Source organism: Culex pipiens, chromosome 1, assembly GCF_016801865.2.
Source record: "Culex pipiens pallens isolate TS chromosome 1, TS_CPP_V2, whole genome shotgun sequence".
Lineage (NCBI taxonomy): Eukaryota > Metazoa > Arthropoda > Insecta > Diptera > Culicidae > Culex > Culex pipiens.
Genome location: NC_068937.1, coordinates 7,203,046 through 7,218,752, shown reverse-complemented (window position 1 = coordinate 7,218,752; position 15,707 = coordinate 7,203,046). Strand labels below are relative to the sequence as shown.

At 40.6% G+C, this 15,707-nt stretch overlaps 1 protein-coding gene across 8 annotated transcripts in view; it reads left to right on the top strand.

Annotated features, from left to right (window-relative positions):
* LOC120428466 (proline-rich protein 36) overlaps positions 1-15,707 on the top strand; it is a 232,065-nt gene that overhangs the window by 209,199 nt on the left and 7,159 nt on the right. For 5 of the 8 annotated variants that reach the window (XM_052706478.1, XM_052706480.1, XM_052706477.1 and 2 more), the window contains exons 4-7: positions 2,527-2,844; positions 10,519-12,056; positions 14,675-15,246; positions 15,311-15,690. In XM_052706478.1, coding sequence (XP_052562438.1) covers positions 2,527-2,844; positions 10,519-12,056; positions 14,675-15,246; positions 15,311-15,690 — 2,808 coding nt within the window. The remainder of the gene's footprint in view (positions 1-2,526; positions 2,845-10,518; positions 12,057-14,674; positions 15,247-15,310; positions 15,691-15,707) is intronic. The other 3 variants (XM_052706485.1, XM_052706482.1, XM_052706479.1) reach the window with 1 other exon arrangement.

Here is a 15,707-nt window from a genome sequence, read left to right as displayed (position 1 = left end):
CATTTTGCTAATTTTTGTAACTTTTGTAATTTTTTTATTATTTTTGTTATTTTTGTAATTTTGTAATAAATCTCTTAAATAATCAAAATGATCAAAATTACAAAATAAAAATTCTTAATTTCGAAAAAAATCCAAATGACCTAAATGACCTAAATGACCTGAATGACCTAAATGACCTAAAAGACAAAAAATACTAAAATGACTTATATGGTCACCTTGGTGGAACCAAGGGTTAAATCACAGCCTTAACCGGATTGCCTACCCACTCTTGGGTCCGCAGGGAGTCCGGACCCCGGGGGGTGAGGACACAGAAGTGCATGCAAAACATCGAACCCCGCTCGTACAGAAACACACACACGATTTGATTTGCATCGATACATCCAACCGAGCACGAAACCGTTCCGTTTTGCGTCGAGACTCTGGTCACGGACCATGTCGAATGTTCATAAGCATAATAGTGTATTAAATATATACATGAAATCAGATTAGTTTATAACAAACCGTCCATAAACATCGCCGCCGTCGTCGTTTCTCTAGTTAAGCCCGCGTCCGCATGAGGTCGCCTTCTTGCTTGCTGCTGCTGCACACTGGAATAAAATCGCGTCGCTAAACGACAGCTTTGACGCCATAAATATAGCGTGCACTGGTTTGAGGTTAGGACGCTTTTTCGTAGTGGTCACGCGCGCGCCAGCCTTTTGACAGCGCGGCGATCTTGTCGAAGCACCAACTTAATCGCGCGCGCTACATCGCGGGTTATCGCGCTCGGACATAATAAATTCAACCTGTGCAGAGAGATCGAAGATCATGCCCGCGGTCTTCGCCGTGAATGCATAATAAATTTCGCGGCTGTCAAACGAAATCGGCCGACCCGCTCCGACCTCCTCTCGGCGATTGCAGCGCCGCCGGTCGGCGAGAGCAAGAAAATAATTAATTTCTTGTATAAATTACCCTATCGGGGTACGAACTCCGGGTTGACATCTCGAAAAAAAAAGGTTGTGTAATCGCAGCATGCTACCGGGGAGAGCGTAATCACATTAGTTATCGATGCTTGCCAGGCTACTGCGATGGCGACCGGTTTCTTTTGTGGGTCCCCCCTCGTGCCAATGGGCTGTGATTATCGGTCGTTTCGAGCGAGTGGGGCCACCAACACCATTATCGACGCCATTAAGTCCGTGGTCGTATACGGTACGACCCCCGTCGGTTGGCAGGTTAGAAAGGCTGTTAGCACCTGCTCAACCGCGAGTAAAGCGTGTAGTTAGCTGTTTAGTGATTAGTTGGACTTGACGAGAGACCAATAGAAGGCTGATGGGTTTAAGTATTGGCTACATTGACTCTTAATGTTGACATGCATTTTGTTCTACTTCTTAATAGATGGCGTTGTCTTCTTAGATTGAATAGAGTGTAAATTCATTTCCTGGCATCAATTTGACGAGAGACCAATAGAAAGGATATTGGTTTGAGTCCTAGATAAGTTATCTGCCAATCTGCATTTGTGTTGCGCACATTTTACTCTACTTCTCAATAGATGGCGTTGTCTAACTTGATAAACTAGAATATAACTTTCCTTTTATCAAATGGACATCAATTTGACGGGAGACAAATATAGAGAAAACTGGGTTGAGTCCTCGCTGTGTAATTTTCTTGGTGGCAGATATTTTGATCTAGTACTCAATAGGTGGCGTTGTAGTGTTTGATTGGTTTTTCAATTGGTCTTCAATTTGAAGAGTTACTAAAAGAAGGAAAATAGATATGTTGATCTTGTAGATGACACAAATGTGTCTCTACTGCTCAATAGATGGCGTCGTCACACTTGATTGCAAAGTGACCTTTTAATTTAAATCAAATACGCCGATTACTCGCCACAAACAATCGCTCTAATACTTCCATCGGTAAACAATCCGCACAAATTGAATTACACCAAACCTGTCGCAACAGTTTGCTCGCTCGCTCGGATTGTAATCCCGCTCCGTTTCGTTTCATATGAGAATTAATTGCAACAATTAATCAAATATGCAGATTAATTCGCCCACTCGAGCGCGCCGCCACCCGGCGGTGACTAGCGGAAGTGTAAGCGAAACGCGGGGTGCCAGGCATTAGTAGCACCATTCATTTACCTTGTAATTATTTTAATGAATGGATTATTTCTCACTTACTGTGACGAGTGAGAGGGGGGCGTCCACCGCGAGAGGGCGCCCTCAAATGGGTAAATTAATTCAAAATTAATAAATATTGATTCCCCGCCATCAGCGATGGCGTGCCAACGACGACACGAGGGGGCGCCAATCGGATTAAATGGGTGCGTGGTGATGTTTCCCCCGCTCGCCACTAGATGGAGCGCGCGCTATCTGTTTGCAAATTGATTAAATCAATAATTTACGACGATTTATCCCCTCGTTTTATTCTGTGCCGCGCTTCGATGAGTATGTAAATTGGCGCTCACGTACAAATCACACATACACACAGTACACATGAGTAAATTATCAATTATTAATCGACTACAATGTTTCCATTCTCCTCGATTTCCAGGGTTCTGATGGAGGGTCAGTCGTATTCGCCGCGACACCGCAGTCGCAGTCCGCGGCGGCAGCACAGTCGCAGCAGGGTCCAGCGGCGTCAGCGGGGGCGGCCGTCCCGAGTCCGGCGGCGCCCCGCAAGTCCGACTTCCCCCCGACGGGGCTTCCGCTCAGCAACGGGCCGCTGGCCGGACTGGCCGGCAGTGCCAGCCCGGTGGCGGGTCCGCCGGGTGCGAGCGCGGCCGGTCCGGCCCCGCCTGCGCCCTCACCGGCGCCCGCCGCCCTTCCACCGCCCAGCCTGCCACCGCCTTACCCCACGACACCAATGCAGGTGAGTTTCCGGGTGACAGTACGTCACTGGGTTGTGTCTCGGCTTAAATTTTCTTTGTGTAACTGCTGCCATCTAGTTACGAGTAGAAGAATCCGGCGTTTCTTCTGATATTCTTGAGTTCAACAAAATTTAGGAACCACGTCATCTAGTTACGAGTAGCTGAAATTGTTGTGATCATTTGAGAATCTCATTTGTCCAACTACCGCCATCTAGTTACGAGTAGTAGATCTCGTTGATATTATTCAATTATCCAATGTTTTAACAACGCCATCTGTTAGCTAATATAAGCAAAAATGGATGTGTCGTAGATTAAATCTTTCTTTAATGCTGTCTTAGTTTAAATATTTCTATTACAACGACCGCCATCTAGTAACAAATAGCCAAAATAGTTTTTATCATTTGGGATTCTTCATTGTTAGGAAAATTCCATCTAATATTAAAGTCTCCTTTGTCCAACTACCGCCATTTAGTTACGAGTAGTAGATCTCTTTGATATTATTCAACTATCCAATGTTGTAACAATGCCATCTGTTAGCTAATATAAGCAAAAAATGGCTGTGTCGTGGTTTAAACCTTTCTTTGTTTGTTTGTTCAATTACCGCCATCTAGTTATGAGTAGCTGATCTTGTCGTTATCATTTGATATTATTATGTTCTTCATTTTGGGAACAACACCATCTATTATTGAAATCTCTTTTGTTCCACTACCACCATCTAGTAATCAGTAAAATTGATATTTAGAATTATTTAGCTCTTCCAAAGCCATAAATTAGAAAAATTTCTTTGTACAACTATCGCGATTTAATAACGTGCAGAAAAAATCATTTTTACCCTTTAAGATTGTCTAGCTCTTTATTGCTGGAACAATGCCATCTATTGTCGAAATATCCTTTGTACAACTACAGCCATCCAGTTACGAGTAGCTGATATCGTCGTTATCATTTGATATTATTTAGTTCTTCATTGAGGTTTTGCAGCGCGACTGTGTTTCAAACATAGGTGGGGCCAAAATGAGGTTACTTGCCAAAAATCGTATTCCTTTCTGCTGGATTGAAGAACAAATTTGCTTATTTCTCATGATTCCCTGCATCAATCTTAATGAAACTGGTTGCAAAAGACGAGAAATGTTTTTTGCTTTAAAGTAATGAACATCAATTTTTGGGCGCGCAAAAATTTGTGAATTTAAAAAAAATGTTTTGGAGCACGAAAAAAATAGTTTTTCCGTATATATCAATGAAATAACCAGTTATATAGTTGATAATAGATGTGTTTACGTATATTCAACAATTTTTATTGATTTTTGACAGACTTTCTTGCCAAATAATCCAAATTCCAAATTACTAACTTTTTCTAAATTTACAGTTTACTCATAGAAAAATCAAACAAATATTGGAAAATTCTACACCAAATTGTTGGAAATAATTTTCCTCATTCGAATCCGGCATAAGTTTTATAAAAAATGTTGATTATGAAGGAAAAAAAATACATTTTTTCAAAAAATCATAGGTTTACGCTATTTGCTCATACGTGGCGACATGTGTCTTTGAGCTTTGCAGAAAATCCTCTATTGTGGAAGCAATGCCATCTATTGGCAAAATCTCCTTCGTACAACTAACGCCATCTAGTAATGCGTAGAAAAAAAAAATCATTTTACCTTTTAAGATTGTCTAGCTCTTCATTGCTGGCACAATGCCATCTATTGGCGAAATCTCTTTAGTACAGCTACGGCCATCCAGTGACGAGTAGCTGATATCGTTGTTATCATTTGATATTATGTAGTTTTTCATTGCGGGAACAACGCCATTTATTAGTGAAATCTTCTTTGCCGATCTACCGCTACCTTGTTAGGAGTAAAACAATCATTTTTACCATTAAACAATGCCATCTATTGGCAAAAATTCCTTTGTACAACTATCGCCATCTTGTAACGAGTAGAAATATCTCTTATCATTTGAAGTTAACTAGCTCCTCCAAAACTGTCTATTAGCTAAATCTTCTTTTTAAAACTAGCGCCATCTAGTTAAGAGTAGCAGATCTAGTGCTATCCACTATTATATTGAATGTAATAACAACGCCATCTGTTGGCTAATAGAAACAAAAAAAAACGAATATTGCGATTTATCCCAAAGTAAACTGTCAACCGTTTGCAAATTGACCATAAAATGTAACGTCTCTCCCTTTTTATCTCCGACTCGACTCGCGCAAAAACAATTCCTGCCCATGTACGGGTCGTAAAAAATCTTCCAAACAACTGTGTTTCCCGTCGCAAAATCAATAAAAATCCCATAAAAACACGGTTTACGATCTGCACAAACAAACCATCCGGTGCGATCCTCTCTCGCTGCGACTCTGATTATCGGGGTGGAGGTCGTGTTGCCAATTTGATCGCACAGAAAAAAAAACGACAAGAAGGGCGCCCTCCAGCGGCGATCAGAGCGCCTTAATTTGCCGGCTTAATTGTCAGCGCTGATCGGTTCGCGCCGCCATTCGAGATGACGTTTATGGGACCGTTTTGCCCCGTACGTTGCGTTGATCGTCATTATCAGAGGAGAGCCGTTGGCGATCGCTGGTCGTAAATTTCTCAATTTAATTAGAGATCGCGGTTTAGTAGGTTGATTGACGATCGAGCGGCGAATTGAGCAATTCTGAGATGAAGAATGTCATTCTTGGAGGCAGTGTTGCCAGTTTTGGTCGATTTTTGATGCAAATTGTGTTTACATTCGCAACTTTTCGATTTTTTTATTATTTCAAAATATGCTGTGCTATGCCAACCTGAATAATTATACGGCTTTGCGTCACCTAGAAACAAAACATAACCTACAAAAAAACGCGTTAAATCGCGCGTAAATGGCGACAATAAAAGCGCAAAACGATTGCCATTCGCTTGTACACAACCTTGTTTTGTTTTGTTTTATTATCGCATCGTTAAAAAGTTCTGCTTTGTCACAATACCGTCTCAAAAATAAAGACGACTCGAAGCACAGAACAAAAAATGGCGTGGGTTGTGTGAGATTCCCCGCCAACAAATCAACAAGACGTCGTTGTTTTGATTAACGTTCATTGTGCGCCCCCTTGATGGTCGTCGTTGGCGCTGTCAAGTCAAGTTGAGTTTGTTTACACACGTTTCTCGTTTTAAAATAAAACAAAGTCAAGTTCTTCGAGTGAGTTGTTAACCGACCCCCGGGGTGGCAATTAATCTTGGGCAACGGAATGGTTTTACGATTTTGTTTAGAGTGTGCACTAAATCGTTGAAAATGGCAACACAGTCAACTGTCAGGTGGATCGTCTGTCAATTTGGCGTTAAACGAGAAAACGTCTGTTTACACGCTAAAATGAATCATTTCGTGGTTTTATATTATATGAGAACACCTCAGATTTCTCAGATTCCGTTACAAACCATGGTACTCTGAAATGAGTAAATTCAATTTCACTAAATTTGGAGTAATATTTTTCTGTAAAGCTTCGGTCAATTCAAATCACTCAGTTTTTGTGAAAACCAAACTTACTCAGAAATGAGTAAATGATGCATCAGTAAAATTTGAGTGATTCGTGCTTACTTCTGCACTTATCATCCCATCAACTGTCAAATACGTCCAGTGTTCCCAGCTCGACAGGATTCGCTCGCCGCCGCCGTTTCAAATGTCAATTTCCCCAGCAAACAAAGCGTCAATTATTTAGCGATGCACAACCCGGTTCTCTGGACCTGACCGTGCCAAACCAACAAACCACAACGGGGAGGACAATTGCCTCTTGCCAACCTGGTTTCCGTCCGGAACGACAAAGGATCTCCCGTGTTCGCCATCGCAAACATTCGCGCGATAATGGCCGTGCCTAATGAAATAATCATAACGACAATTAGCCGCGTCACACATACACATCCACGTACATACAAAGAGAGCGAGAGCAATCCGGAACCGACCACGGACGGAGTTTGCAAATTTAGCGTGTTTCCTCCCTTCCACCTCCTCTTCTTCGAATCCGGACAGTAGTCCGGAATGTGTGACGACAATTCAATTTTGGCTGCCCAAATAAACAAATATTTGCATAATTGCATTGATTTCCTGTCCAAATGTTCCCGGCAAACTTGGACGGGAGCGGTTCGGTCAACGGTGACGTCAACGGAAACGAGTACCGGGCGGAGATGTTTTTGGGGTTAGGGTTGTCAAACTTTAAGGTGGAATCAATTTTCAGTGCAAGTGTAAACATTGCTACCCAAAAGTGGGTAGGTTTCAAAATGTCCATTGGGTTGACATATTTTAGTCTAGAAGGGTTTTTGTGCAATTGTAAACAATGAATAAATTTCAGTCATTAATTTTTTGCATTTTTTGCAGTTTAGGAAGTTTTGTTTAACTCAAAAATGTTTTTTTTATTTTTGCAGTTTAATCAATTTTGGTAGAATTAAATTTCAGTATGACATTGGGTTGAAATATTTAAATCTAGAACTGAATTTTCGTGCTATTGTTAACAATTAGACCCAAAAGTGAGTAAATGCCAGACATTCACTTTTGCATTTTTTTCATTTTAGGAAGTGTTTTTACTCAAAAATGAATACATTTTTTTTAATTTTTGTTTAATAAATTAAATCATAGTCAAATCAAATTTGAGTATAACATTGGGTTGACATATTTAAAACTCGAACTGATTTGTCGTGCAATTGTAAACAATTTTACCCAAAAATGAGCAAAATTCAGACATTCACTTTTTGCAGTTTTTGCAGTGTAGGAAGTTTTGTTAAACTCAAAAATGGTTATTTTTACATTTAATTTTTTGCAGTTCAATCAATTTTCGTAGAATCAAATTTGAGTATAATATTGGGTTGGCATATTTAAATCTAGAACTAAATTTTCGTACAATTGTGAACAATTTTACCCAAAAATGAGTAAATTTCAGACATTCACTTTTTGCATTTTTTGCAGTTTAGGAAGTTTTTATTAACTCATTTTTTTATTTAGTTTTTGCAGATAAATCAATTTTGGTTAAATCAATTTTTTTAGTAAAACATTGGGTTGACATATTTAAATCTTGAACTGATTTTTCGTGCAATTGTAAACAATTTTACCCAAAAATGAGTAAATTTCAGACTTTCACTTTTTGCATTTCTATGCAGTTTAGGATTATTTATTTATTTATTTTTTTGAGAATCAAACATTAAGATAACATTGTACTATCACATTTTACCAATTTAAACCCAATTTGTTGAGTGCAAGTGTTAAACATTCTTACCCATCAAGTGAGTAATTTTCAAGTCAAGTCACTTTTTTGCATTTATTTGCAGTTAAGGAAGTTTTTGGTACAGTTACATTTGAGGATAGCATTGAGTTGTAAAGTTAACCTTTCAAACTAATTTTCATTAAAAGTGTAAACATCTTCACCCAAAAATGAGTAAATTTTAATCTGCCACTTTTTGAATTTATTTGTTGTTTAGGAAGTTTTTTGTTGAGTAAAAAACTTCATGATAAAATGAGTAATTGGGTCCTAAAATCAAGCTTAAATTTGTGATATTATTGTTCACAACACTAAAGCATATTTATTTCAGTACAATTACCCTTTGCACGATGCGTTAAGGATTTAAAATGAAATTTAAAATCAAATTTTAAAAATTAACTTCGCGGTTCTTCCTGACAGAAAAGTAGTTTCTACTTGACAGCTCGTTCCAAGGGGACCATAGTTGTTCCATCCAAAAAATGTTGTCTTGTCAATTTATTTTTTGACATTAAAATGATGAAAAGTAATCAGAAATGGTTTTTAATCGTGTTTTTCACAGTTGTACATACAAAGTTTCACAGGGCTTTAGGACTGTTCGGCCAGGGGCCGAATCCGCGGGGGCCAGAACCACCAGCTTACCGATTCCTTCCAGCAGCAGACGAAGCGGACGACCAGCGGACCAGAGTACGGATTAAATAAAACAACTGTTTAGAATGCTCCGCCAGGCGACTTGCCTGGTCGGAGGCTGGACGTGAAAGAGGACGTTTTATTACACTAAACATAACTCGATACATTTCACAATAATAAAACGACACAAATTATTACAGATTTGATGTAAACAATAACAAAGATCCCTACGTTGTGTTTTGTGTCAGTGTGGTGACATTTCTACGAATTCACCACACTGCTGTCGGGGGGCGTTTGTTTGGTTTCTGGAACACTAGAGATGTTAGGGTTTCATTTTCAAACTATTACTTTTTTCATTAAATTACAGTTAAGGCAGATTTGTGTAGAGACAAACTTTTGGAAAACATGATTAAGTTTCAAACTGTCACTTTTTGCATTTAGTTGCAATTAAGTTTTTTTTTTTTGTATTTGTTTGCAGCCTTGAAAGTTTTTATAGTGTCAAAGTAGAGGATAACATTGAGTTGTACAAATTATAAACTCAAAGTGGTGTTCACAAATATTGTAAACATTCTTACTCAAAATTGAGTATGTCTCATTGTCACTTTTAATTGCAGTTTAGGTAGTTTTTTTGTGAAGACAAATTGGAGTTCGAGGTTAAAAAAAATTAAACATTCTTACTCAAAATTAAGTAGGTCTCAAACTGTCACTTTTGGCATTTATTTAAAGTTTAGGCAGTTGTTTGCACACTCAAATTTCAGGATAATCTTCCGACAACCCTAAAGAGAGTAGCCCATCCAGACAAACATCGTTTTCGCATCGCAAAATGGTACTCTTAGCAGCAAAATCTGTCACCGGTCATTCCCAAACTTGCATCGGACACAAATACACACCGTTGGAGTTGGATTTGTGTGCACTTGGCCATATTTGCAACCGATATGCTGCTGCTTCCCCTTCCTGTTTCAAAATCAATTTATGCATAATGGACTGACCGGCCATAGTAGAGTGCTGTACAGTCGAGTCCATGGAATAATTAAAATTCCTCGCAAATTTATTGGCATCGATTATTTATCATACCAGAAGTGGAGCCGGACCTCCGCACCACCCCCCTTTTCAGAGCAAATATTCGGAACTAAAGCCGGCTGGGGTGTGGATTTTAATTTGATTTGCAAAATAGCTCCCCGCCAAGCGTAGTCTATAAATATTCGCACCACGGCTGAAATGCGAGAACTAGATTATTATAGAGTGCGTGTGTGAGTGGCGATTAAATTAAATGATAATTTGGAATGAGCTCGGGCGCGCGAGCTTTTTCCTATGCTAATGAGCGTTTAATTAACTGTCGCCACTCGCCGGAACGGAGCGTTTGAGGTGGTGAGGTTAGGTTTTGGAAATTTATAAATACGCACTTTTTTGTTTGAAAATTAATTGAGTGTTAATTGTGTGAATGTGAGAAATTTTCAATTATTTCCAGTTAAGCGTGTAGCTGTCAAAGTGTTGCACGATCAAACAAATGTACGCAATTATGAGTTCAAACTAGGCATTTTGCTGCATAGGCATTTTCTCAAAGTGACCAATTTGTAGAACTAGCGCGCGAGCGCGTGGTCGCGACTAATTTATGTTTCAATAAATTGTCTACTATCAGAAACGACTTGGGGAAACAGGTTTGCCACGACCGCCAGCTATTAACCCACTCCTTAACAACGTTAACTAATAGCAGCACTTAGCATTGTAATGGGTACTAATTCAACAGCCAGACATGGTCGCGGCTGACGCCGCCGCCAAGCGGCCAATTAGCATAAACAAGTAACTTATTGACATTTCGTGTTTTTTCTTCGCTCTTTTGCAGGTATCGAACGGTCCCATTGGTACTCACCTAACGCCAATTGGGGCCCATCCGGGCGCGGCGGCTTCCGTGGCGTCACCCCAGTCCCAGCAGCCGGTGGCCTCGCCGCAGCAACCTCAGCCGCCGGCGTCACCCAAGACGGCGGCCGGTCTGGGCGGGAAGCCCTCGCTATTGCCCACGGCATCGGCCAAGATCCCGGTCACGGCGGCACCAACGACGACGGCGCCAACGCCCCCAGGTTCCCAGAAGCAGCAGGGTTCGGCGCCCCAGTCACCGATGCAGCAGGCCGTGCCTTCGCCGGCCGGCCAACAGCCGCACACGCCACAATCTCAGCCGCCGCCATCGCCCCAGCAGCTGGGACCGCCCGGCAGTCAGCACAACAGCAATAGCAACAGCAGTAGCAGCAACGCCGCCGCCACCGCCGCCGGTGGTCCCGTGAAGCCTTCGTCGGTTCCGAGTTTTATCGGAGCCGGTTCCTCGTTTGCGCCGTCGGCGGCTTCGTCGTCGTTACCAAACGGTTTGCCGCCGGCAAGCCTCTCGAATACCGGTGGCCAACCGCCGCACTCCAACTCCAGCAGTAACAGTGCGGCACCCTCGTCACTGCCACTGAACGTACCGCACACGCCACCGGCCGCCACTCCGGCCAGTGGTCAGAGCCCGGCGATTCACCCGTCGGTGGAGAGTTCCCTTGCGGCGTCCGCCAGCATGCTCCGGACGCACAGTCCGGCGGTGGCCACGAGTGCGGCCCTGTCAGCCGCGGTCATGCCCACCGGTCTGCTCAACGGATCTCATCACCATCCAGGAATCCCGCACACGGCCGCCATGATGATGCCCAACGGCCTCGGCAGTTTACCACCGCACTACCGAACGGGTTATCCCGGCTATCCGCCACTGTACGCCCCGTACGGTAGCTTCCAGCACAATCCATATCTGCAGCCATCCCCGCAACTCTCCCCACGGATGCACCCCGGTGCCCCGCTCGGTCACGGCGGCCTGCCACCCTCCATGATGGGACTCGGCCTAATGGACTCCCGGTTGCAGCAGTCCATGGTGCACGGCAACGGCAGCCCCTCGCACATGGTCCCACGCGACCGGGACGCCTCCCCAATGGCACAACCCCCGCAAAAATCCACCGTACGCCCAATCACCCCCAACACAAACAGCAACGGCAGCAGCTCAAACCCGCCACAACCCTCCTCTCGAGATCCGGGCCCACCCCCTCCCCACCCGGGTGCCGCCCACCAGCTGCACCAACCTCCTCAACCGCCGCCGCCGCTCTCTCACCAGCAGCAGCAGGGACCACCGGGACCGGGCCCGGCGCCGCATTTAGTGGGACCTCCGCCCTCCTCGCATCACCCAACGCTCGGGCCCGGAAGTCACCATCTGCCACCACATCACCCGCCCACCAGCAGCAGCAGTAGTAGTAATAGCAATAATTCCTCCCATCCTCCTCCACACTCGTCGTCGGCGGCGGCTTCCAGCGCACGGTCAGCGCACTCCCCGCGCGGTCACAGTCCCAATAGAGAAAGAGATAGTTATAGGTAAGTCCCCTCTCAAACGCTTCTAACGCTGAATTCTTAAAATCTTTACTATAATTCTCAAAATTCGTAAACTCTTAAAATTCTTAAAAATTTTATAATTCTTAAAAATTTTAAAATTCTTAAAAAAATTAAAAGCTTAAAAAATTTTATAATTCTTAAATTTCCTAAAATTCTTGAATTTCTTAAAATTCTTAAAATTCTTAAAATTCCTAAAATTCTTAAAATTCTTAAAATTCTTAAAACTCTTAAAATTCATAAAATTCTTAAAATTCTTAAAACTCTTAAAATTCTTAAAATTCTTAAAATTCTTAAAATTCTTCAAATTCTTCAAATTTTTCAAATTCTTCAAATTCTTCAAATTTTTCAAATTCTTCAAATTTTTCAAATTCTTCAAATTCTTCAAATTCTTCAAATTCTTCAAATTCTTCAAATTCTTCAAATTATTAAAATTATTAAAATTATGAAAATTCTTAAAAAAAAACTATAATTAATCAAAATATTAAAATTCTTAAAAAATTTAAAAAATTTAGAATTCCTAAAATTCTTTAATCTCTTTGAAATCTTTAAATTCTTAAAATTCTTAAAAATTAAAAAAAATAAAAATAAAACTCTTATTTAAAAAAAATAGTTTTTTTAATTCTTAGTTTTTTTAAAATTATTAAAAATTTTAAAATTCTTAAAAATCATAAAATTTCTCAAATTTTTTAAATCTTTAATTTTTTAAAGTTATTGAAATTCTTAAAATTCTTAAAAATCCTAAAAAATCTTAAAATTATCAAAATTCTATATTTTTTAAGTTCTTCAAATCCTCAAAATTCTTAAAATACTTCAAAATTTTAAAATGCCTACCATTCTTAAAATACTTTAGTTTTTTAAAATTCTTATAATTCTTAAAAAAATAAAATTCGTTCTTTCTTGAAAGTTTTTGAAATTCTTAATACTTGAAATCCTTAAAATTCCTCAAATTATTAAAAGTTAAAACAATCAAATTATTTAAATTTTTCAAGTTCTTAATTTACTTTTAATTCTTAAAATTTTTAAAATCTTAAAAATTGTTAAAAAATGTAACAACTCTCAAAAATTTCAAACTCTTCCAATTCTTTAAATTTGTATTTTCTTTTAATTTTAAAACTATTAAAAATTTAAAAAATCTTACTTTTTTAATTCTTTAATTTTTTTTAAATTCTTTAAGCTCTTATAGCTCTTAAAATTCTTAATGTTCTTGAAATTCCTAAAATCATTAAAAAAATTAAAATTCCCAAAGTTCTAAAAATTATTTAAAGTAAATAAAATCAAATTATTTAATTTCTTCAAATTCTTCATTTTTTTAATTCTTAAACTTTTTTAAATCCTTAAAATTCTTAAAAATTTTACAACTCCCAAAAATTTCAAAATCTTCCAATTCAAAAAAATCTTATTTTTTAATCTCAAAATTATTATAGTTCTTAAAAAAATTAAAGTTCTTGAAACTTCTACAATTCTTTAAATTCTTAATATTCTTAAATTTCCTTTAATCCTCAAAATTCAAAAAAATCTGTTTTTTTATATTTGTTAAATTTGCTAAATTTTAGTTTTTTTTAATTTCGAAATTTAAACAAACTTTTATGTTGTGAAATTTGAATTTGGATTTTTCTAGTTTTGAATCATGGAATTTCTAAGTTTTGTAATTTTGTAATTTTTATGTTAAAAAGTTTCGGAATTTTTGGGTTTATAAATTTTGGATGTTTGAAATATTTCAAGTTTTTTGTTTTTTTTTTTTAATAATTTTAACATATTTGCAAAAAAAATGAATTTTAATTTTTTTTCTGACATTAAGTAAATAGTTTTTGTATCCTATGGTTTATTTTATTCTAAACATAAATTTTCGCTTCGCTTCGCTTTCGAAAAAAAATCAATCAGTTGAAGATTTTTTGTGAAACACTTCAATTAATGTATTTCGTTTTGTTAACAAACATTGTTCTTTTACGAATAGTGACAAGTCATTTTTGGACGTAACACTTTACTACTGCAAGTGTTGTAGTGAAATCTATGTTCTGCCGAATAATCTAGATGATGATTTTTTGAGTTTATTTTTATCGATCTTTCATGCCCGAGAGAGGTGAGCCCTGCTCTCTTCGCATTCTTCTTCTTGATGATCGTCAAAAGAGTTTCTTTTGATGAAGGTTCTTCGAACACTGCTCTTTATTGACGTTAAGTCTTATTATTATGTCGAATTTACAATTAATAGTAAAAATAGTATAATAATTTTAATTTTGTAATTTTCAGTCGGATTCAAATGTTTGAAAGTTATAATGAAAAAACTAATTAGGCGACTAAAAAAATGGCGATTTTCAACAAGGAAGCCATTTTATTTAAAGATGGTGTCTGTATTTTCTTGACAAAAACTTTGCATTGTTTTAAGAAGATTAAACGAAATTACTTAAAAAATGAGAGGAAGGCAAAAATCGCCTTTCCATCGAATTTTTCGTTTCTTCCAAGCTTTGTATTCTTTGAGATAAAAAAAGTGATAGTTAAGTTCTGTTTTGTGCGTCCAAATCACTAACAAAATCATGTAACGCCTACTGCCATTTGTCTAACGCCTCTTTCCATTGTTCTCTCCCCCTTTCTCTCTCTTCCAGTAGTAACGTAAGTAGTTTATCGCGATCGACGCCCGGTTCGGCGCTGCCGTACGGCAGTGGAGGCAGCAGCACCAGCAGCGCCAGCACCGGTGGACCTCCCCCGGGTCCGTCCCCAACGCTTCCTTACGGCAGTAGCCCGGCGGCTGGTCCACCGGCTTTGTCCGGCTCGCCGACGGTCTCCTCGGCGCCCATCTCTTCTAGTCTAACCTATCCTAAGCCAACGCTGAGCACGACCACTAGCGGCAGTGGTTCCACCGGCGTTCCTCCCGGGTGGCCTCCGGCGTTACCGCCCACGTCGCTGCCCTCGTCGGCACCGCCCTCACACTCACCGGCGGCGGCGGCGGCCAGCAATAGCGCTTCCTCACACTCGCGACCAACTCCTCCCTCACCTTCTGCCTCCTCGGTGCCCGGTGGTCCACCGGTTTCGGTCGGGGCTCCGCCCTCATCATTCCCGGCGCCACTGTTTGCCGCGCCGATGCCACCCCCGGTCGTTTCGACAGCCGGCAGTACACCAACGCAGCCAAGCCCGGCTCCGCTGCCCTTCTCGGCCGAGTCGCTCTTCTCCACGAAAGGTTAGTCATCCTAATGATTGTAAAAAGTCCACAATTCTAACTCAAACTCTCCTTCCCGCAACAGTGTCCGACCAGGCGGATATGCTGCGGCGCGAGCTGGACAACCGGTTTCTGGATCGGAGCGGGCTCAGTTCTGTTCCGACGTCGCCGTACCTGCGGCAAGAGCTGCACCACCACCAGCACCAGCACACGCATCTGCACCAGCATCAACACCAGCACCAGCACCAGCCGATCCTGCCGACGGCTCCGGCGCCCACGTCGGCGCTCTTTCCACCGCCCCTCTTCAAGGACGTGCCCAAGATCGGCGCGGGCGATTCGCCGTTCTACCGGACGGGGCTCGGAATGCCCGCCTACCCGGCGTACGGACCCGGCCTACTCCATCCGGGTCTGAGCGGACCAACCCAGTTCGTGCCGCCGAGCCATCTGCAGTCGTTCGTGCCGAAGGTAAGAACCCTGACCAA